General features: G+C 35.0%; 1 protein-coding gene and 1 long non-coding RNA gene across 6 annotated transcripts in view; one reads left to right on the top strand and one right to left on the bottom strand.

Moving 5' to 3' along the window:
- PPP1CB (protein phosphatase 1 catalytic subunit beta) overlaps positions 1-23,605 on the bottom strand; it is a 39,619-nt gene that overhangs the window by 3,399 nt on the left and 12,615 nt on the right. For all 5 annotated transcript variants that reach the window (XM_035700998.2, XM_025454291.3, XM_025454290.3 and 2 more), the window contains 6 exons: positions 17,505-17,636; positions 14,985-15,215; positions 13,012-13,116; positions 10,254-10,325; positions 4,797-4,948; positions 1,836-1,970 (listed from right to left, as the gene is read on the bottom strand). In XM_035700998.2, the coding sequence (XP_035556891.1) occupies positions 1,836-1,970; positions 4,797-4,948; positions 10,254-10,325; positions 13,012-13,116; positions 14,985-15,215; positions 17,505-17,636 (827 nt within the window). The remainder of the gene's footprint in view (positions 1-1,835; positions 1,971-4,796; positions 4,949-10,253; positions 10,326-13,011; positions 13,117-14,984; positions 15,216-17,504; positions 17,637-23,605) is intronic.
- The window catches only part of LOC125752806 (uncharacterized), a 145,040-nt gene continuing 126,415 nt past the window's right edge, over positions 4,981-23,605 (top strand). Inside the window, exon 1 of the long non-coding RNA XR_007403149.1 lies at positions 4,981-8,243. This is a non-coding gene — a long non-coding RNA (uncharacterized LOC125752806). The remainder of the gene's footprint in view (positions 8,244-23,605) is intronic.

The following is a 23,605-nucleotide window of genomic DNA, read 5'->3' as shown; positions in this document are numbered from 1 at the left end:
AAAATTTTTTTTTAAGATTTTTTTATTTATTTGAGACACAGAGAGAGGGAGAGGGAGAGGCAAAGACACAGACAGGCAGAGGAAGAAGCAGGCTCCATGCAGGGAGCCCGATGTGGGACTCGATCCTGGGTCTCTAGGATCATGCCCTGGGCCAAAGGCAGGCGCTAAACCGCTAAGCCACTGGGACTGCCCCTTAAAAAATTTTTTAAATATATTTTATATTAAAGTCCAACTGTTTAAACAATGTACAAGTTGACGATTTTTAAAGTATTTACAGAATGTACAACCACTGCTATAATTAATTTTAGAGTTTTTGTCACCCCAAAAGAAATCTCTCCCATAAGCAATCACTCCCCATTTTCATTCTCTACTACTCTAACTCCCTTGAACTCCAAGGAAACACTAATCTTTTTCTATTGATTTGTCTTTTCTGGCTATTTCACATAAATCAAATCATACAATATGTGGTCTTTTGTGACTGGCTCTTTTCACAGAGATAATATTCTTCAGGTTCATTCATGTTGTAGTATGTATCAGTACTTCATTACTGTTAATTATCAAATAATATGTCATTTAATGGATATTCCACATTTTGTTTTCTTTCTTTTTTTTTTTTAAACTTTTTTATTTATTTATGATTGTCACAGAGAGAGAGAGAGGCAGAGACACAGGCAGAGGGAGAAGCAGGCTCCATGCACCAAGAGCCCGATGTGGGATTCGATCCCGGGTCTCCAGGATCGCGCCCTGGGCCAAAGGCAGGCGCCAAACCGCTGCGCCACCAAGGGATCCCACACATTTTGTTTTCATTTTTACTTAATGGACATCTGCGTTGTTTCCACTTTTTGGCATTATAAACAATGATCCTATGAATATGCACATACCTGTATTTGAATACCTGCCCTTCAATTCTTTTGGGCATACCCAGGAGTTGGATTGCTGGGCCATATAAAAACTTAATGTTTAAATTAACCTTTTGAGGAACTACCATACTGTTTCCAAAAGCATTTTACATTCCCATCATCAATGTTATGAAGGTTCCAACTTCTCTACATCCTCACCAATACTTGTTATTGTCTGACTTTATTGTATTTGTTCTGGTGGGTGTAAATTGAGTTTTAACATACATTATAGACAGAAAATTTCAATATTTACACAAAATGTGTAAAAAAGATTCATGAAGCATCTCTTAAAACTATTCAGAGCATCATAGTATCTCAGTGAAAAAGAAATTAATCTAATCCCACTATGTTAAAAGTTGAAGGATAAGGTCAAGTTCCTGTGCTTGTGAACAAGAATGATTTTAAATAGCACACTATAAAACCAGAGTTGGTATATTTCTTGCAAAAGGAAACAAAATTTAAGCTATTCGTTGAATTCACATTCTTTTAGTAGGTAAGCCCCTAAAGAAGTCATATAGGAATTTAACAATTTAAACACCTGCATCAAGAATGACTAACTTAGGGATCCCTGGGTGGCGCAGCGGTTTAGCGCCTGCCTTTGGCCCAGGGCGTGATCCTGGAGACCCGGGATCGAATCCCACGTCGGGCTCCCAGTGCATAGAGCCTGCTTCTCCCTCTGCCTGTGTCTCTGCCTCTCTCTCTCTCTCTCTCTGTGACTATCATAAATAAATAAAAATTTAAAAAAAAAAAAAAAAAAAAGAATGACTATCTTAGGTTCTCCCAAACTCTTAATATTTGATATGTACCAAAAAGTCTAGAATCTTTGTGAATAAAAACAGAAATCTCTAACAAATCTGTGATAATCACTTTTAAATAAAACTGATTTATATATAAATATAAACAAATATAAATAAATTATAAATAATTATATCATACCTGAAATGAACACATCAAAGTTTCATCCACACTCATCATTCCACCAGCATTATCAAACTCGCCACAGTAATTTGGGGCTGAAAATAGGGTTACCAATTGTCGTTTAGCAAAAAATTCATATCCATCTTCTACTACCTGTAAAAGGAAAGGTCAAAAGAAAAAACACACCTAATTATAGCTAATTCTCAACTGTCTATATTATTGAGATTAATATGACAAAAAAAAAGACCTAAAAATATACACTACTTTATTTTTAAACTTGTCTAAAAATATTAAAATTGGTAAGCCTTTTCTATAATGGTAAGGACTTAGCTTAAATGAAGTAACAGTATATTTGTGATAACTGAATATCTAAAACCATACCATACCATTTCCAAGGCATTACATATGCTAATCAGTATAGTATCTCCAGGAACCTTGGACATCAAATACTTCTTAGATGATGGCATTATATCACAACTATAGAATCCTTAATTCTTTAATGATTTAACATGATTTCTAGAATCTAGATAGCCAATTTCTGAGTGATTTAAACAATTTATGTTTCTCAGCTCTACAAATCTGAGAGATAGAGGCAATGACACAAACATTATATATTTATTCACGGTAGGCAATAATAATTTTTTGAAGTCTTTAAGCCATCCTTTGATTCAGCAAAATTATCTTAACAATACTTGCTAATAAGAAAGCACCTTCAGGGGCGCCTGAGTGGCTTGGTCAGTTAAGCACTGAATCTTTATTTCAGCTCAGGTCATGATCTCAGGGTCCAGAGACTTGAGCCGCGCGTCAGACTCTGCGCTCAGCTCAGTCTGTCCCTCTCCTCCCCCCCACTCATGTTCACGCTCTCTCTGAAAGAATTTTTAAAAAATAAAAAAAAGAAAGGACCTCCAAAATAATTTACCTTTATTATTAATTTATATATATATTTAAAGATTTTATTTACGAGACAGAGCATGTACATGTGCAGGGGGAGGAGCAGAGGGAGAGGGACAAGCAGACTCTGTATAGAGGCCCACATGGGCTTGATCTCAGGATCCTCAGATCATGACCTGAGCTGAAAGCAAGAATTAGACTCTTAACTGGGCCACTTAGGCTCCTCGAAATATTGACATTTTTAAATAATTCCTACCTTAGTTATCAGGCACACACTTCTAGGATTTAGATATTAACCTTTTCCGCTATGATCTTGGTCACCTTAGCTACCCCAGCTCAGCCATACATAATGTTTGGCACTCATATTCTTTGAATTCTTCAACAAGTTTGCTTGTTCATTTATTCATTCACACATTTACTAAATGAACAGGTTTATTTTAAAAGGATGTATTTGTAGTTTGTGGTGTTTCCCAGCATAAGTCTCTTAATTTTAGAGATAATATGTTTGAAAATAAGCAGAATAAGATTTTGCAAGTGTCTGGAAAAAGACTGTCCAAATAAACACAGTTCAACAACAACTTTTTTAAAAAATCATTGTCCATTCTTGAAAAGATCAGTGAATGGAAACCTAAGCTAAATCAATGGGTACCTTATTAGGAAACTTAGCAACTCTGCACTGTTACCTAGTAGTAGGTACTATATTAATTAGTTAAATCATAAACACAGTTATTTACCAAAGAAAACTTTGCCAAAAGCAGAGGATTTGGGGATGTGACTTCATTTCAACTCAACTAGGGAACTCTGTTAGGAAAAAGGCATGTGACACACAACATATGCAAAAAATGAGAAGCTAGTCATCTTTGTTTACCCACAGGATTACACAAAGTAGTAATCAAGTGCCATGGGTAATAAAGCCCCGTTCAAAAGGGAAGTGTTGTAGAATAGCATATACTTAATAAACCCTGCTTTAACAAAGAAATAAAACAAGGAATCTTTAAAAGTATTATACTTACAAATTTCAAACTTTTAGTACTCTCAAAAGTAGTGAGAAAAAAATTTATAAAGATACCTTTCAGTGAATTTACTTCATACCAGTTTTGTTTTAGGGAACAAGAGGACTTGATATGTTAAATCATTAAAATAAGCTTTGTTAATTCATTTATTTAAACACTAAACACACACAGTATATAAGTTTAAAAGGCAATAGATATTTAAAAGTCAACAAGTCTCAATCTCCTCCCTAAAGATTATACAATATAGTAGTGGTGGTAGGCATTAAAAACAAAACAAAACCAAAAACAAAAAAACCCAACGCAACCAAATATGTAAACCTAAACTGTATATAGAAGGTAGAGTCCAATAAACTCTCATTTACTTACCACCTTGATTTAGTAATTACCAGGATTCTGCTACATTTGTTTCATTTATCCTCCTTTTCTTTCTGCTGAGGTGTTTTTGTTTTTTTTTTTAAGTAATCTCAACACCAAACCTGAGGCTTGAACTCAACAGGCTGAGATCAAGAGTCGCATGGTCTACTGACTGAGCTAGCCAGGTGCCCTGCTGATATGTTTTAAAGCAAATCCTAGACATGTCATCTTACCTCTATATACCGGAGTATGCATTTCTAAAAATATGGATGTCCTTCTTACATAATAATACTATTCTCACAAGGTTAAAATAACAAACAATAACTCCTTAATATCTAATGCCCAGTCTATAACAATTTTTCCAATTGTCTCAAGTGTCCTTTAACACTATTGTCATTGGATTCTTATCTAAAATACATAAACATCATATTAAAACGGGATCAAATATTTCTAGAGAGCTTCAGACAAGCACCAAACAAATCTGTCAGCGTTGCAATATACTACAAAAATGTATTGGCTTGAAACATTTCCTCTCAGAGGGTGAGAAGGGTTAACAGCTCATTAGATTGTTAATTGTGAGATCAAGGTATAGGCATCATCTCACCTACTACTTTCCTTGTAGAATTAGCTTTCTTGGGTCTCATTTTCCTCAAAAACAAAAAAAGCAGATTTGTGTGATGTTAATAAATACTAAAATATTCAAAATTTTTATATTTCGTACCTGATGAGCTCGACAAATCAAGTCTAAATCATGACGATTCAGAAATTTACTGACTACATCAGCTCCAAAAGTGAAGGAAACACCACGATCATTTTCTCCCCAGCCTTGCACATCCTTATCTGGGTCAGACCACAGCAAATCACAGAGCAAACCTTTAAAGAATAAAAACATAGCAATGAAAAAACAAAGTTTGTAAACTGTATCACAATTTTTCTCATGCTCCCTAGTATCCCAGTCTGCCAAATTTAGCCACTCTTTGCTAACCCAATCATGTAACTGTAACTTCGCCTGGCTGAAAGTAGCACTTTCCAACTTTCCACATAGAGGAAATACATGTATGGCACACTCTAAGCACACAATACATAGAAAAGGCTGTTCACATTTTTTTTAAAAGATTTTATTCATTTATTCATGAGAGACAGAGAGAGAGAGGCAGAGACACAGACAGAGAGAGAAGCAGGCCCCATGCAGGGAGCCCGATGTGGGACTTGATCCCAGGACTTCTGGATTACGCCCTGGGCCGAAGGCAGGCGCTCAACCGCTGAGCCACCCAGGCATCTTGGCTATTCACCTTTTGTACAGTTTCTCCATATGGATAAGCAATTGACCCAGCAGCATTTCCAGAATAGAGGTTACTTACACTATTTCTAGGTGCCAATCTATTCAATTAATCTATTTCGTTTATTCCTAAGCCAAATAATATACTAAGGCTTTTAAATAATCTTTATATCTGGTAGGGGTAATATCCCAACTTAGTTTTCTTCAGGATTGTCTTGGTTAATTTCAATCCTTTGTTCTTCCACATACGTATTTCCCCAACAGTTTGTGTAATTTTGTGAACCCAACTGAGATTTCAAATGAAACTGTATTTAACCTAATGACCAATTTGAGGGAAGAAAACATTTTCTACAAAGACCTAGAAGATTTAAATGAAATATGGATGAACAAAATCAGAACAGATCCTTGGCTTTAGTTCCAGGCAAAAGAAAAGAGGTCAGAGCTAAAAATATTTATGAGTATCTTTGTCATACTCACTGTTGTATAAACCTTAGGAGGGACTCAGACTGCCTTGGGAATGTCAAGTGACAAGACCAGTACATGAATTCTGAGGAAGCAAATATTTAATAGAGGCAGAGGAAGGAGAAAGGGGAGTGAGCAAAAAAATATTGAGAAGGAATAACCAAAACAAAAGGAAGAGATTAATTAGAACAGCAGAGATCTCCTTAAAGGGGTAAAAATTATCCAGACATAGGAAATGGTTAAGATTCAGGTACAATGAATAAGTGGAACAGGACAAAAGGCAAAAAATGTGGCACTTAGAAGTATATCATCAAATCTTTACGAAAGTAGTTTCTTGATGGATGAGAAGAAAATGGTTAGAAGTCAAACTGTAGTGAGATGAAGAGGGGTGGATGTTGAGATGGTGATATTAAGTACTTTGGTAAGAGCTATGGTGCCAAGGAAAGGAGAAATCAGCATTAAGGGATGATTTGTTTTTAAAATGAGCCAGTTTTTTTTTTTTTTTTTTGACGATTCATAAACTTCATAATACAGGTTCTATCAGGAAAGGAGAACTTCGAGTCATGATATAGTCTGTCTTAATAGGAGAATTCTCGGGATCCCTGGGTGGCACAGCGGTTTGGCGCCTGCCTTTGGCCCAGGGCACGATCCTGGAGACCCGGGATCGAATCCCATGTCGGGCTCCCGGTGCATGGAGCCTGCTTCTCCCTCTGCCTGTGTCTCTGCCTCTCTCTCTCTCTCTCTCTCTGTGTGACTATCATAAATAAATAAAAAAAATAAAAAAAAATAGGAGAATTCTCTAAAAACACCTTGTAGAATTGGTGGTAATGTACTCTTAATTTCTATCACTATTTCCTACGCTCCTGCTATGATGATTTAAGAAGTCCACCAGCATACAAAATCCAATGAGATAGTCTCAATTTACAAGCTCTTTCTGATTTCTCAAGAACCACAAACTGATTTTTTAAAACACACACAGGCTAACCCCGACACACCACCAGTGCTCTATAATGCTATTTTCTAGTTTGTTTTCTAAAGTGAAGCAATGAGCAGGAAACCAAGATATTAATCTCCAATTTTAAGGTGACAATAAAACTAGAATACAGTTGCTTTCAGAATTATTTGGGAAATATGACAGTCTACATGCATATAAGATAAAATAATGGTAACAACAATGTGGATTTTTCAAACATAATGGAATCAAGGTAATCTTAGAGTCAAGATTTGGATATTTTATAATTCAAGTCCTAATGAACAAATATCACAATCATTTGGTTGTTTTTAAAAAAAAGTATGAATTTATAAATTAAACTTCTAAAGATTATAAATACCAAAGCCTAAAAGACCATTTTCAACATTTCAAAAACTTGCTTCACCCTTGAAACTGACTTATGTCTGAACTATACTAACAGAACCTGATGACTTGAAATATACATTTATATCATACCTTATTTAAAATATAAATTTTAAATAAATGGCCCATTATTTATTTCTTAATTCCATTATAGTTAACTTACAGTGTTATATTAGTTTCAAGTGTACAATATAGTGATACACATGCCCTATTATTTAAATACTAGTTTCTATTAAGTTTAGTCAAATTTATTCTAGAATTATAATCAAAATCTGGTAAAATCCATGCTTTTTTTCCCCTTTTGTACTCAATGTACTTGCACAAGTAAGTTATGAGACAACTTAACTACTATATGCAGTATGTTAGTGGCTTACTGACAAGTGGATCTCTATACCTGTTTATAATGGTTGATGTTTAATCATTAGTAGCATTTTGACGCGTAACATTATCAAGCTTTCAATACACTGAGCAAAACAATCCAAACACACTTGAAATAAAATAACCAAATGCATGTTCCTAACAGTTCAATTTAAAGGTTTAGCCATGTTTTGCTTACGTATTGGTTCATGAAGATTTTTTAATGACTATATTTTTAGGGATCCCTGGGTGGCGCAACAGTTTGGCGCCTGCTTTTGGCCCAGGGCGCGATCCAGGAGACCCGGGATCGAATCCCACGTCGGGCTCCCGGCATGGAGACTGCTTCTGCCTCTGCCTGTGTCTCTGCCCCCCTTTCTCTCTCTCTGTGTGTGACTATCATAAATAAATACAAATTTATAAAAAATTTAAAAAAGACTATATTTTTATAGACTCTTTAGATCTTATGAGTAGAAAATGGAGAAAAAAATAGGGAATAAACTTAGTAATCCATCTAGTCCAGCCCTATTTATGAATAATCAACTCCCTTTACAAAATTACCAATAAATAATTCTATCAGTAAGCTATAAGACCTCTGGTTTTTCATTTACAGGATGTTCTTAATATAGAAGGATTTCTAGACCTTATGGCAGTCTAAACAATCCTCATTTTGAAGATTTTCAAGTTTGTTGAGAACTGATGACTATAACACACAAAAGGTGGGTCTGATTACACAAATGATAATGAGATAATTAATCAAATAATGTAAATCTGTTTTAAAAAAAAAAAAAACCTGGTAGAAATTGAGAGAAAGGACAGTTTTGCTTATGTTAATGCCTTTTTTTCTCTTAAAAGTAGGCTCCATTTCCAGAGTGGAGCCCTACTTGGAGCTTGAACTCAGGACCCTGTGATCAAGACCTGGCTGACTAACTAAGCCACCCAGGTGCCCCTGTTAATGCTTTTAATAGTAAGACAGCTTGATATAATAAAGATACATTTGTTCTTTGTTCCCATTCCTGGCACAGAGCTCCTAATAACACCTTTGGAATTTCCTGAGTGACAGGGATATCTTTTGTTATTCATAAAGAGCCCCTTTCTACTAAACCTGAGTTTATGCTAATAAAGTGATCTAGGGGCTCCTAGAGCCCTTCAGGTTTGGGCCAGTCAACAGAAAGACCAAACACATGTTTAGAGGATTTGAACTTTCAGCTGCCCTCTCCCTCTGGAGAGGAGGGCTGGAAATTGAGCTCTATAAAAAAAAAATCTCTTAAATAAAAAAAATTTTTTAATAAATTCAATTTGCAAACATATAGTATAACACCCAGTGCTCATCACATCACATGCTCTATAAAAACTCTTGAACAATTAGACTTGGGAAGCTTCTGGTTGTTGAACACACTGATACCAAAGGATGTGGGAGCTATTCACCAACCAGTATACCCTCCTCTACAAATCTCTTCCATTTGGCAGTTCCGAGGTTGTATCCCTTTATGAAAAACTGACAAATATAAGTAAAGCATCTGAAGATGTGGTTGTGGGAATCCTAGAATTTTGGGCAGTAGTGTGGGTCTCCAGAGAACCCCACTGGAGGCTGAAAACCTAAGTGCGGGCGGTCTTGTGGAATGGACCCCTTAACCTGTGGAGTTCCAGCTAACTCCATGAGTTAGTGTCAGAATCAAATTAAAATGTTAAACACTCACTTAGGTGTTGGGAAAATGGGGTATGTTGTGGAAAAACCACATACACTCAGAGTCAGAAAATGCCATAAAGGAAGGTACTGATAGGCTTCAGCAAAAGGTGAACTAAAAAGCAGACCTTTACTGCATTTAATTCATAGGTTATCATAGCATTTTATGGTATGAATGCCAAGATTAGTATAGGTCTTAGTACACACACTGGCACTCGACTATGAATAATTACCGTTTAAAAGCCAATAGAAAACTAAGGCAACTGTGCCCAGAATTTATTTATAAAATTAAATTATCATTTGTTAATCAACAAAGAAATTTATCCTCAACTGGAATTTATTTACTTTTGCTTTGACTTGTTTTACTTACCTAGGAGTTATTTTAAATGTCTGAATAATTTTCATTATTCTTTCACAAATTTTTCACAAAACTCACCATGTATCTCTACAGCTTTCTGAGCTCTACAAATTTGAAATACAGAAGAGGCAAAAAAATAACAGAAAACTACTAGATAATTTTTAAAAAGTATTTTCAGCTAAGAAAGATTATTTTAATCAAAACACGTATCAATTTTTTTTAAAACCCGTCAAAAAAATTTTTTAAATTTATCTATTCTTTTTAAGTAGGCTCCATGCCCAACGTAGGATTTGAATTCATGACCTGGAGATGAAGAGTTGCATGCTCTAAGCCAACCAGGGGTCTTCTTTTTGACTAATTTTTAAGTTTTTGAAGGACATAACCAATATTGATATGAATGAAGTAATGCCAGGAAAGTAAGGAGGATCAATAACAAGATCTTTTGTGATAAGTTTAACAGTAACATACTACAGCTATATATGAAATGTAAAAGTATTGCACCTTGGGAAATAATTAGCGGGAAGTGAAATATATTACTCCAAATAATCTGTAGTTAGCTTATTCATGATTAAAAAAGCTCTATTATTTATTACATAAACCAATTCTACTTCTACTAAGTATATAATTAAGTTCAAACATGTCAACATTTTACATAAATCAACTAAGTTTCTCTATATACTCAACCTGTATCAGGGACATCAGTGGGTCTCATAATTCTCCGAATCTGTTCCATAGATTGCAGATCTGGTGACAGTCCTATAAATAAAAGAGAAGTTATAATACTGACATCTAAACAATATTCACTCAAATAAAGAAGCGTTTAGTCAAAGTATATTCACTACATAAAATTAAACATACTTAAGGTATCCTTTTTAATGTCACTTTTAATATACTGAGTTATTAAATAGAATCCCACTTTGATGTAACAGAACATTGTGATTATGAATTTGCCACTCTTCCCTACAAGGGAAATAAAATTCCCTTTTATTTCAAAAGATTTCTCCAGGAAAGAAATCTTACCACTCTTCTTTCTTTCCAATCATTCCCTGCCCTTCTACAGGAACATACCCAATTCCAATACTTCCTACCACTCTTTCCACTTTTTACCACCCAATCTTAAACATGTTTACTTCCATGTTTAATTGCCTCACTCTGTCTCATAAGGCCTTCCTACACCCTACTCCAACATGTTCATGACCTTCTTAAAAGCGTAAGTGTTGATCAGAAGGATGAGAAAAAATGAAAATACTCCGCAATCTTTAAAGTAGTACATAAATATAAGCTAGCATTTCTCTTTTATAAATTTAGAGTACCATCACATACTTTTTATATACATTTCTAATTTTAGTTAATGTTCAAAAACTATTTCCTAAATGTTTAGTATCTACTATAAAATATTTCAATTAGTATAGTGATATATGTTCTATCAGAGAATAAATCATTTTTTACCTCAGGCTTAGACAAATACATCTATCTTTTCAATACTTTTTTACCTTAATTCTTACTGTATATTGATAAAAATTAATTTTCTTAAAGTATTTTCATTAAATTACTTCCCTGTACAAAAATCCAATATGGCTTTTAAACCATTCAACAAACTCCTTTGCTCAGTACTCAAATCTCCATAATTTGATACCTATCATTCCCCAACATGTACTTGACATTCTAGTCAGGCCAGTCTTCACACATTCCTTGAACTAGAAACATAAAAAAACCTGTCTCAAATTCTTTTTTACCTCTCCAAAGTCTACTCATCCTCCAAAACCCACGCTTCCATAAACATTTGTCTAACAATTCTCTCCCTTTCCAGGCTTCATAAAAATCACTCCCTCTACAAGTACTTTGACAGAATTAAATCCCATTCATTACACAGTATGTTTTGAAATATACTTTTTAAAAAAAGATGTATTGATTTTAGAGAAAGCACACATGGGAGGGGGCAGGGAGGAGAAGAGGGAGAGAAGCAGATTCCCTGCTAAGTGTGGAGCCCCACATGGGGCTTGATCCCAGGATCCCAAGATCAAAACCCAAGCCAAAACCAAAAGTCAGACACAACAGACTGAGCCACCCAGGCACCCCTGAAATATACTTTATCTTACTTTTTTTGGAAATATACATTTTGTCAATAGGTTTTTAATTTCTCAAGACATCAGTTCATATACAATCTAGCAAGCTCAATTACACTTCGATTCTGATGAAAAGTATTTATAGTATAGGCAGGAATATAAACATGATCCTCTCATTTTTACCAATAGTAGGGCTATCTTTCTGTCAAAACTGAGGTAAAGGAAAGACGTTTATTGAAACAGAACTCTGGCTATCCTCTTCACACATGAAATTCTTTAAAGGTAAGTACTATATTTTCATTCTGTATAAATAATCATAAATTTCCAGTTACTAAAAGAGATTTTAATCCAATCATGAAATGGGCAAAAGACATGAACAGAAATCTCACAGAGGAAGACATAGACATGGCCAACACACACATGAGAAAATGCTCTGCATCACTTGCCATCAGGGAAATACAAATCAAAACCACAATGAGATACCACCTCACACCAGTGAGAATGGGGAAAATTAACAAGGCAGGAAACCACAAATGTTGGAGAGGATGCGGAGAAAAGGGAACCCTCTTGCACTGTTGGTGGAAATGTGAACTGGTACAGCCACTCTAGAAAACTGTGTGGAGGTTCCTCAAAGAGTTAAAAATAGATCTGCCCTACGACCCAGCAATTGCACTGTTGGGGATTTACCCCAAAGATTCAGATGCAATGAAACGCCGGGACACCTGCACCCCGATGTTTCTAGCAGCAATGTCCACAATAGCCAAACTGTGGAAGGAGCCTCGGTGTCCATCGAAAGATGAATGGATAAAGAAGATGTGGTTTATGTATACAATGGAATATTACTCAGCTATTAGAAATGACAAATACCCACCATTTGCTTCGACGTGGATGGAACTGGAGGGTATTATGCTGAGTGAAATAAGTCAATCGGAGAAGGACAAACATATGGTCTCATTCATTTGGGGAATATAAATAATAGCGAAAGGGAATAGAGGGGAAGGGAGAAGAAATGGGTAGGAAATATCAGAAATGGAGACAGAACATGGAAGACTCCTAACTCTGGGAAACGAACTGGGGGTGGTGGAAGGGGAGGAGGGCAGGGGGTGGGGGTGACTGGGTGGCGGGCACTGAGGGGGGCACTTGACGGGATAAGCACTGGATGTTATTCTGTATGTTGGCAAATTGAACACCAATAAAAAATAAATTTATTATTAAAAAAAAAAGATTTTATCTATGTTTAAAACAGTTTTAATGATCTGAGTTTTCAAACAAGCACTGCTTTGTTTTCCCATGGTGTGCATCTTAGTTACTATAGGTCTTTTCTAAACAATGGAAGGATAGTAAGAAAAACCCATAAAGCAAATTTATTAGTCTACCTCCATGACAACAGAAGATCTTTTCATCCACAATGGCAGCTATAGGCAGACAATTAAAACAATCGGTGAAGGTCTTCCACAATTTAATATTAAACCTTCGTTTGCCTATAAAAAGAATAAGCAAATAAATAAGTCTAAAACTATTTTCAGTTCTTATCTCAAAAACAGGATTATGGGTAACTTCATACAGCACTTTGTTTTTTCTGTATTATTTCTTGAACACTTTTAAAAAGGCAGTAAATTTAATAAACATTCAGCACCTTTCCATAAAGTTAAAAAAAACCCTGAAAGACTGTGTTATGTATTTTATGGAAAAATATATCAAACACTTTGTCTTTTATTAAAAATTTTTTTGACGTTTTTGTCTTTTAAGATCACTATAATAAAGCAACTTTGAAATAGTCTAACAGACTATTAGTTTATCTTTTGCATTCAACATGCACATTAAATACCTAGCCAAATATGCAGAAGTGAAAGGGGTGTCTCTAGAGACTGTCCATTTTGACTCTAATGCATTGAGTAACATAGCATAAATTTACTGCCAAGAAAGGACAATTTCCAAGTGCTTGACTGGTACTCACTTTTGAGTGAATTACAACTTGGCATTACAGCAAGTATAAATAGAGACACAAAGGCTATAATTTTCCTGTGGTCTAGCATAAAGAGCTACAACAAAGACAACCTCAAGCATATGTTCACCTTTTCAGAGTTACTTGATTTTCCTGAATTGGGCAGGAAGTTCTAAACAACTAACCCAAGGGAGGGAGGAAAGACATAAGCACTAATTTCCTATGCCATAACTTGTCTCTCAATGAAAAAGATTAACTCAAAGCAGTGTTTACAAGCTGTTCTCACATGCATTATTTCATTTCATGTCATTTCTATCCTTTAGGATATTCAAGCTCATGTTTTATCCTTAAGAATACATCTCTACTGATAGAGCTTTAGAAAAGTGGTTATGGCTAGATGTACTATAATCCACTTCTCGTCTACTGGTCTGATTTAAACAGTTGAAACCATACATTACACCTCAGAAATAAAAATGCAACATAAAATCAAATGTGGCATCATTCCTATTAGAACAGAGCTCCACAAGAACAGAGATCTGTCTTGTGGATAGCTGAATCCCTAGTGTTTAAAGTAGTTCCGGGTATATAACACTTCCTTATAAACACTTGTCAAATAAATGATCATATAAACCAAGGAGACAGGAGTTTGAAAAAGATTACCAAATTTAAGGTTGGAAAAAAAGCAAAAATAGATTCTAATGGAGAATTCAGCTCAAAAACCGGTAAATTCAATTTGAAAATCATTGTAACTGGTTCTAAATTATAATTAACCAAACATATGTTCTTTCCCATGCTCTAACAAAAGCAAAAGACCAAATTCGAATATAGTAATTTAGTAGTAACACTTGGAAACACTACTATAAAACACAAATCTGTGATTTCTTACTGATGAAAAAGTACAATAAGACATACCAGAGTAGTCAGTATCCTTATCTCTGTAGGTTTATAGGCATAGATTAAAATTCTAATAATAAACTTGAATTTTTAAATAATTTCATACTTCTCAGTATTTCTTGTGACACAGGGCCAATGAGAATTTCCATTATATCACAAGAACACTGAGAACTAAAACCTTAATGGACACTAGAAAACTAGAGGATACTATCTATAGTGACCTGTTTTATGTGGATATTTTACTCTGTAAACTAATTACAAGAGGAGCTTTCAGTTGAGTAAGCTGCAGTCAACCTGAAATAACACAACCAAGGAGATTCTAAGGAACCAGCTTAATTAGTAACATGTGTCCCAGTTTCAGGGCCCTCCTCCATGAAAGACTCTTCTTGGTCCTATGCTTCATATTATATTTTTTTAAAAACTTAAAGGAACTCCTTTGAACTAGAAAATTATATTAGGGAATATTAGGGAATTTTCCCATTAACAAAAAATAACTTATTTTTTACTTACATTCATCATAGAACCCATAAATGCGATTGATGCTAGCACACTCATGGTTTCCTCTTAAAAGAAAGAAGTTCTCTGGATATTTGATTTTATAAGCCAATAACAAACAAATGGTTTCCAAAGACTGCTTTCCTCTGTCCACATAATCTCCTAAGAAAAGATAGTTGGCTTCCGGTGGGAAACCTCCATATTCAAATAATCGCAGTAAATCTGTATACTGTCCATGAATATCTCCTGAAAACAGAAAAAGCCAATTTTAGAACATTTGGTTACTGTGGGAAGCAGCTTCAAATGATTTGCAATGTTTACACTCTTGTGTAATCCTCTCCCCTTGAATGTAGGCTGGAGCTGGTGACTAGCTTCTAACAGGGATGGGCTGTCACTTCTGAGATTAGGTTACAAAAGATCATGACTTCCATTCTGCTCGTATTCTCTTGCCTTTTCCCATTCTTGATGCTGAAGCCAGCTGCCTTATGGAGAAGCACACATGGCAAGTAACTGAAAGAGGCCTCTGGCCAACATCTCATTAGGAACCAAGCCCTCAGTCCATCAGCTCATAAGGAATGGAATCCTTTCATGCTGAACCTTGAGATGAATGCAGTACCTAGGTCACAACCTTGTGAGACCCAGAACCAGAGGACCCAGCTAAGCTGTGCTTGAATCCCTGATGCACAGAAACTGTGAGGTGATAAATTCATGCTATTTTAAGCCATACAGTTTTGGAGTAATATGTTATACAATAGATACCGAACATGATAACTATAAGCCGGTAACTTAACATTAGGTAACTTGTTATACCAAACAGTAAGACAAATAGCCAGAATTTAGAAATATTTAGTACAACTAACTTATACTACCCTCAAATTATTTCTATATCAAAGCATTTTAAAGAGTACCTTAGAGAGAATTTGAATCATCTTAAGATGTTATAAATAACTACATTTGATTTAGAGTCACAGAAGAGATTGATCATTTCCAAAAAAATGTTTTTAAAAAAATTTATTTTCAAGTAATCTCTACACCCAACATGGGACTCAAACTCACAACTCTGACATCAAGAGTTGCATGTTCTACCAACTGAGCCAGCCAGGCTCCACAAAATTTCATGCTACCTCTTGTTACACTAAGCTAATTAACTAATGAATTCAACAAACATTTTCTTAGCTAATACCTTTTATTAGCTAGGTACTGTACCAAGGAGCACCAAGCACATGACTTAATAAACACAAGAAAGAGAAAAAATTGTTTAAAGAGCACCCTAAGGGCAACCTGGGTGGCTAGTTTGGCGCCTGCCTTCAGCCCAGGGCATGATCCTGGAGTCCCGGGACCCATATCCGGCTCCCTGCGTGGAGCCTGCTTCTCCCTCTGCCTGTGTCTCTGCCTCTCTCTCTCCCTGTGTCTCTCATGAATAAATAAAATCTTAAAAAAAAAAAAAAAAAAAAAAAAGAGCACCCTAAACACCTAGAGTTTACAGGTATGAATGTGAATCACTAAGAAACATGCACACAGGACAATGAAAATTTTACATACAGAAATAATCCTTGATTGAGCAAAAGATGACAATTAAGTCCATAAAAGCTGTCATAATAACAGCCACTACAAGTTATCAAACCAAAAGCATTACTTTTGGATATTACTTACACTATTTCCCACTGTTATGTAAACTATGAAAAAATGCTTTCTGTACGATTTTTAAAAATATTTTCTTTATACACAAGAGAAAGAGAGAGGCAGAAGGAGAAGCAGGCTTCCCTGCAGGAAGCCTGATGCAGGACTCGATCCAGGACCCTGAGATCATGAGTTGAGCCAAAGGCAGATGCTCAACCACTGAGCCACCCAGGTGCCCCTTTCTGTACAATTTTTGTGGCTATGACGTGATTCACTCAACCTAAAGTTGTAAGTTTTTGTTTTGGGCCAAAAGCCACTATAAGACTTTTAAAAGAATATAAACTGTAATGTAATATAATCTTCAAAATAAACTCACAACAAAGGTAGAACACCATGGATAGTGCCAAACTGACCCCTAAAACTCGATTCTTGTTTTTTGTTACTGGTGTATCAGAATGCCTATTTCTCCACAACCTTGACAATACTGGATTATCAGTTTCTGACATTTTTTTCCCCTCCCAATCTCACTACATTTGGGATTTGTTTTTAAATTGCATTTCATTGATTTACTAGTGAAGCTAAGGATCTTACGTTTACTGGCCATTTGAATTTCTTCTAAAATCTGGCTTCAAAAAAAAAAAAAAACTTTCTCTTAGTCTTTCTTATTTGTTTCTAAGAACTAAAAAATATGAACAGTGATCTTTTTATCTGATGTATATGTAACAATCATTTTCTTCTTGTAACTTACCATTTTATGAAAGTTGCAATTTCCATATTTTATGTAAATCAACCTACCAATCCCTCTTATACATAAATATTAATATTAAAATGTTTTCTCTAGATCTACCTTCAATGTAAATAGGGGAGAAAAACTGATATTTAAAATAGAGCTTCCAACTTTACTCATTTACATACCACAAATTTTCAGGGGTGCTTCCAACTCCAAAAGAATAGGCTGGCTGAGAAAGATCTCCCGAGACTTGATACATAAGCCCCGAACTTCTGCTTCAGTCATCTGCACAATCTTTCCTGGACGACATCCTCGTACTGTTAAACAATAAATAAAATGGTCAGTTTTTAAAAATTTATCTATAAAATAATAATCCTTAAAAAAAAAAGTCATACCCATATTTTGGAGATCAGGAAAGTCACACTGTCAGTAAACTACCAGATACCCTGTTGGGTCCTATGACTAACAGTAAGATTATTCCAGGGATCTCTGGGTTCTATCTATATTGTTGCTGGTTCCTGATGATGCTCCTAAAGGCTACTGCCACAGAAACGCAGTCCTCTTTGCTCTCCAGTGGCCAACCTTGAAGCCCAAGAGACCCAACAGTTGCAGAGACAGCACCTTTGAGGACAGCCTACCCTCTCAGCAAGTCTTATATTTAGGAAAAGGCCAAAATACCATAATTAAAAACCAGTGGTTATGAAGAAAGGAAATTAAACAAAAAGTAGCTGTCAGCAGGTGATTTAGTTTCACACACTTCCTCAGAATATTATGAGCAGTCCTATGAATTAAAAACCTTCCTCTCCATTTTCTGATCAAAACGAAACAAAATTTAAAAGGTGCCAGATAGTTATTAAATTTTAGTGATTATGTTCATAGTAGAGCAGTAGCCAGTTTCCCAAAGTGGTTATAATCAATTTATAACCCACCAACAATGTTGCTCTACTTCTTTACCAACACTGAGTATTATTAGTGTTAAATTTTAGCCATTTTGTTGGGTGTATGGTGGTATTTGATGATATTTCAATTTGCTTTTCCCTGATGATTAATGTTGATTACCTTTTCATGTGCTTAAAGGGCTATTTGGATATCATTTTTTGGGAAGTTCATTTGTTAACTGTCTTTTAAAAAACGGATTTGTAGAAATTCTTTATATATACCAGATGAATCTTTTGTTGGATCCATGTATTTTAAGTATCTTTTCCCAGTTTATGGCTTGCCTTTTCTCTAATGCTTTTTTTGATGAACAGAAGTTCCTTAAAGACTTATTTATTTGAAGGAGGAAGGAATGCGCATGGGAGAGGGAGGTGCTGAGGGAGAAGGAAAGGGAGAATCTTCAGCAGACTCCCCACTGAGCAAGGAGCCCAACAACTGCTAGGCTCTATCTCATGACCCTGAGATCATGACCTGAGCTGAAATAAAGAGTGGACATTCAACCAAGTGAGCCACCCAGGAACCAAGAAGTTCTTTATTTTAATGCATTTAAATCCATCTTAATTAATTTTAATCAATCTTTTTTGGTGTGTTTTACATCTAGTTCAAAAAATTTTTTCTCCTCTAAAGGTATTTCATTGTGTTTCCTTCTAGATTTTTTACTGTGTTCACCTACCTTATATTTGATAATCCATCTCAATTGTGTGTCTGGTTTGAGGTAAAGGTCAAGTTTCATTTTTACCCACACAAATATCCAACTGATTCAGCATCTTTTATTGTAAAGATCACCTTTTCTCCATAGAATTGTAGGGGTAGTGTTGTAGAAAAATCAGATGACCATACATGAATGGGCCTATTTCTGGAAACTCTATATAGTCCCATTAATTAACACAATTTGTTTTTACATCAGTACTTAATCTAGGTTTTTACATTTTCAAGTATGTTTTAAAATTGGCTTTTCTATTTTCTGACACCCCAACCTATGGAAGTTTTAATTGGGAATGAGTATAGTCCAGGAAGAATTACCTTAATCAATAAACATCATATTTTGAGTCTTCCAATCCATAAACATCATATTTCTCCTTTTATTTAGATTGTCATTTGTTTCTCTCAGCAATGTTTTGTAGCATCTAGGTGGCAGTCTTGCACATTTTCATTAAATGGAGTTGAGGGGGCACTGCTTTGTAAATGTGTTTTCTTTTTCATTTTCCAGTTGTTCAGTATTAGCATACAAAAATATAACTGATTTTTGAATACTGACTTTGCTTCCTATTCTAACAGTCTGAAGATCCCTTTGGACTTTCCAAGTATACAATCATATCATCTCTGAAGACAGTTTTACTTCTCTTCCAATCTTTGTATCTCTTTATTTTTCTTCTTCAATGAATTGGCTAAGACCTCTACAACAATGTTGAAAAAAATGTGCTAATGATCTTGTCTTGTTTCTCAACTTAGAGGAAAAAGCATTCAATATTTCACCATTATGATAACTATAGTTTTACACATACTCACCTAGTTTGCTAAGAATTTTTATTATGAAGGGTACTAAAATCTATCAAATACTATATCTCATCTATTGAGATAATCATGTAATCCCACCTTAATCTGTTAATATGATTTATATCGAGTGTTCACCTTACCTTGGATTCCTAGAATAAACCCCACCAAATTTGACATTATCTTTCTTATTGTAAGATTCAATTTGCTAATAATATGCTCACAATTTCTGTGGCTATATTTATGAAAGATATTGGCCAGTAATTTCCTTTCCTTGGTATCTGCCAGATTTGGGTATTTAGGGTTCGGCTTTAAAAACCACCACCACCACCAAGTTGGGAAGTGTTCTCTTTTTCTGTTTTCTGTGAGAGACTGTATAAAATTGGCCTAATTTCTTCTTTAAATATTTAGGTTGCCAGTGGAACCAAATGGTCTTGGAATTTCTTTTTGAGAAATACTTCAAGTACAAATGTATTTTCTTGAACACATATAAGACTATTCAGATTTTCTATTTCTTGTGTCAGTTTTGCCAAAACAATTTTTCATCTAAATTATAAAATTTATTAGCATTATTTATAAAATTTTGTTGTCCTTCAAAATACATATTTTGAAGTGATTTTCTCTGGATCACTTGAGAATACATTGTATATATCATGCTCCTTTACCAGGATATTATTTCATAAGAATTATTCTCTTATATATAGCACAGTATAAAATAACAAGATTCAGGGAATTTATTTTTTAAAGATTTTATTTATTCATTCATGAGAGACACACAGAGAGAGGCAGAGACATAGGCAGAGGGAGAAGCAGGCTCCATGCAGGGAGCCCGATGTGGGACTCCATCCCGGGACCACAGGATCACACCCTGAGCTGAACGCAGATGCTCAACCACTGAGCCACCCAGGTGCCCCAAGATTCAGGGAATTTAACATTGATATAAATATTTAATGTTAAGAATATACTGTAATTTTAGTAATTCTCCTAATCATGTCCTTTATAGTATTTTCTTCCCCTCTCATACAGAATTCAAGCCAGGATTACATTACTGCTTTTATTTGTTCCATAACTTTATTCTCCATTACTAGTTATGTCTCCTGTATCTTTTTGATATTGGGAATTTGTTTCCTATTTCTACATTATTAGTCTTTCTAGGGGGGTTTTCATTAATCTTTTCAACAACTTTATTTTAAAAAATCATACATTTCCTTTTTATTGGATTTCTGCTTTTTATCATATCTTATATCTTTCCTTCTACTTTTTTTAAAAGATTTTATTTATTTATTCATGAGAGGCAGAGGAAGAGTCAGAGACATAGGCAGAGGGAGAAGCAGGCTCCTCGCAGGGAGCTCAATGTGCAACTTGATCCCTGGACCAGGATCACACCCTGAGTCGAAGGCAGAGGCTCAACCACTGAGCTACCCAGGCATTCCTTTCCTTCTACTTTTTTGAGGGTTATAATTTGCTTATTCTTCTCTTGTCTGAAATAGAAGTTTAATGTTCAGGCTCCCGACCCCTACACTAAAATATATAAAGTTCTACATCTCCCTCTAAGCATTGCCTTTTGCTACAATTGCACAAGTTTGACATGTATTTTCCATTATTGTTCAGGTCAACATATTTTTTATAATTTTCACTATTTCCTCATTAACCAGTAAGATATGTAAAAATACACTGCTTATTTCTAAATATTTGAGAATTTTCCAATTATATGCTACTGGTTTCTAGTTTATCATTACTGAAATCAGAGAATCTGAGGTCTCAGATTTACTGAGATTTGCTTTGTGGTACATCATATGGCCTATTTTAGTAAATGTTCATTCCATACTATTTGAAAAGTATCGTTGCTGGGTGAAGTGCTCTGTGTGTGTCAATTAGGTCAAGTTTACTGTGTTGTTTAAATTTTCTAGACCCTTACTGATTTTTTTCTTTGTTCTATAAGTTATTGAGAAAGGTCCATTAATTAATCTATATGATTGTGGTTTTGCCTATTTTAACCTTTGATTCTATCAACTTTTCCTTTTTGTGCTTTAGACCTATATTAAATATCTAAAAACTTTAAGATTGTTCTATTTTCCTGTTGAATTCATCTTTCAACATTATGCAATACTCTTCTTTACCTCTAGTAATACTTCTTGCCTTATTTTTTTAAGTAAGTTTATTTACTTTTTAAAAGATTTTGAGAGAGAGCGAGCGAGAGCATGTGCGACTGTATGCACAAACAGGGGAAGCAGCAGAGGGAGAGGGAAAAGCAGGTTCTCCACTGAGCAGGGAGCCCAACCCGGAGCTTGATCCCAAGATCTGGAGATTATCACCTGAGCCAAGGCAGACACTTAACTGATCGAGCCACCCAGGCACCCCTTAACTACTATTTCTGACATACAGAGCCAACCAGGTTTCTTTTGGTTAATATGTGCATGATGTATTTTTCCCATTCTTGTACTTACCCATCTGTGCCCTTAAAATTAAAATATGTCCCTTGTAAACAGTAGTTAGGTCTTCGGAGCTTTGCCTTGAGTTTTTACTTCTTTGATATTTACTATAATTATAGACAAAGTTAAGGTCTTCCATCCTGTCATTTGCTTTGTTATCACATTCTCATTCCTTTACTTTTCTTACATTTCTTTGAAATAATATTATTCCATTTTCTCCTCTATTGGCTTTTTAGTTATATATTCTTTTTCTTTTGGCAGTTACTCAAGAGATAATGCACTTTTGACTTAGGTACCGCTTTCTGGCCTTTTGTTCTATAGTCATATACCGCTTCCACACATTTTAAACCCTATGAGCCATAATTACTATTTTAAATAGTATTAATTTATATTTACACACATTTATCCTTATTGTTCATTTATTTCTGCCGTTCTGTTCTGAGATCATTTTCTTTCAACATGAACTTTAATATCTTCTAGTACCAGTCTATACCAATAAATTTTCTCAGCTTTTGTGTCTTTATTTTTTCTTCACTTTTGAAGGACATGTTTACTGGATTTAGAATTCTAGGTTAGCATTCTTTCTCTTCTTTCAGCAGGTGAAGAGACTTTTCTATTGTTTTTCTGGTGTCTGTAGTTCTAGGTGATGTATGTATCGACCATCACTGTTCTTCTCTGGCAGCTTTTAAGATTTTCGTTTTATTTTCAGTGGTTAACTCTATGATGGGTCTCAATATGGTTTTATTTGTATTTTCCTACCTGGAGTCCACTGAGCTTATTTAATCTGTATTTTGGTATCTTTCTCAGTTTTGGAAAAACTGGTCAGTATTCTTGGTCAGTATTTCCTCTACCTGTATTTCCTCTCCACCTGGGACACCCATTATGCATGTTAAACCTTTCCACTGTCTCCTGCTTTCTCTATTTCCCCCTCTATTTTTTCCCCTCAGCACCGCATAATTTCTACAACATTTTTTGTAGCTTACTACAACTCCTTCTGTTTCTAATGTCCTAGTAATAAGCCCAACTCTCAAATTCTCTTTTTTAGTTGTAAAGTTTCCAGGTCTTTGATAAATTTTTCCATCACTTATTTATCTTGAGCATATATATCTAATCCGTTAAAGTCTCTGTGATCATTCTAATATCCGAATTGTCTATGGATTTGTTCCCTTTTTTCCTCTTGATTTTTGGTCAATTAAGCCTGCTATTATTTCACTGAATGAAATATCTGATTATGGATGAAAATTGTGTAAGTTCTAGATGACATCTTCCTCTGTAAAGTGTTGTTTCCTTTTAGCAGCAGGGAGAATAACAATGACTTACATCTTCTTGAGGACTGCAGTCTACTTCAGTTTTGCTCTCCATCTTAGGGAGTGGCCATGATGGAATATCAGTGGAAAACTCACAGTGTAATACAGCCCCTCTCA

This window comes from Canis lupus, chromosome 17 (genome assembly GCF_003254725.2).
Source record: "Canis lupus dingo isolate Sandy chromosome 17, ASM325472v2, whole genome shotgun sequence".
Classification (NCBI taxonomy): Eukaryota; Metazoa; Chordata; class Mammalia; order Carnivora; family Canidae; genus Canis; species Canis lupus.
The sequence above is the reverse complement of the archived record's forward strand: the minus strand, read 5'-3'. Positions and strand labels throughout refer to the sequence as shown.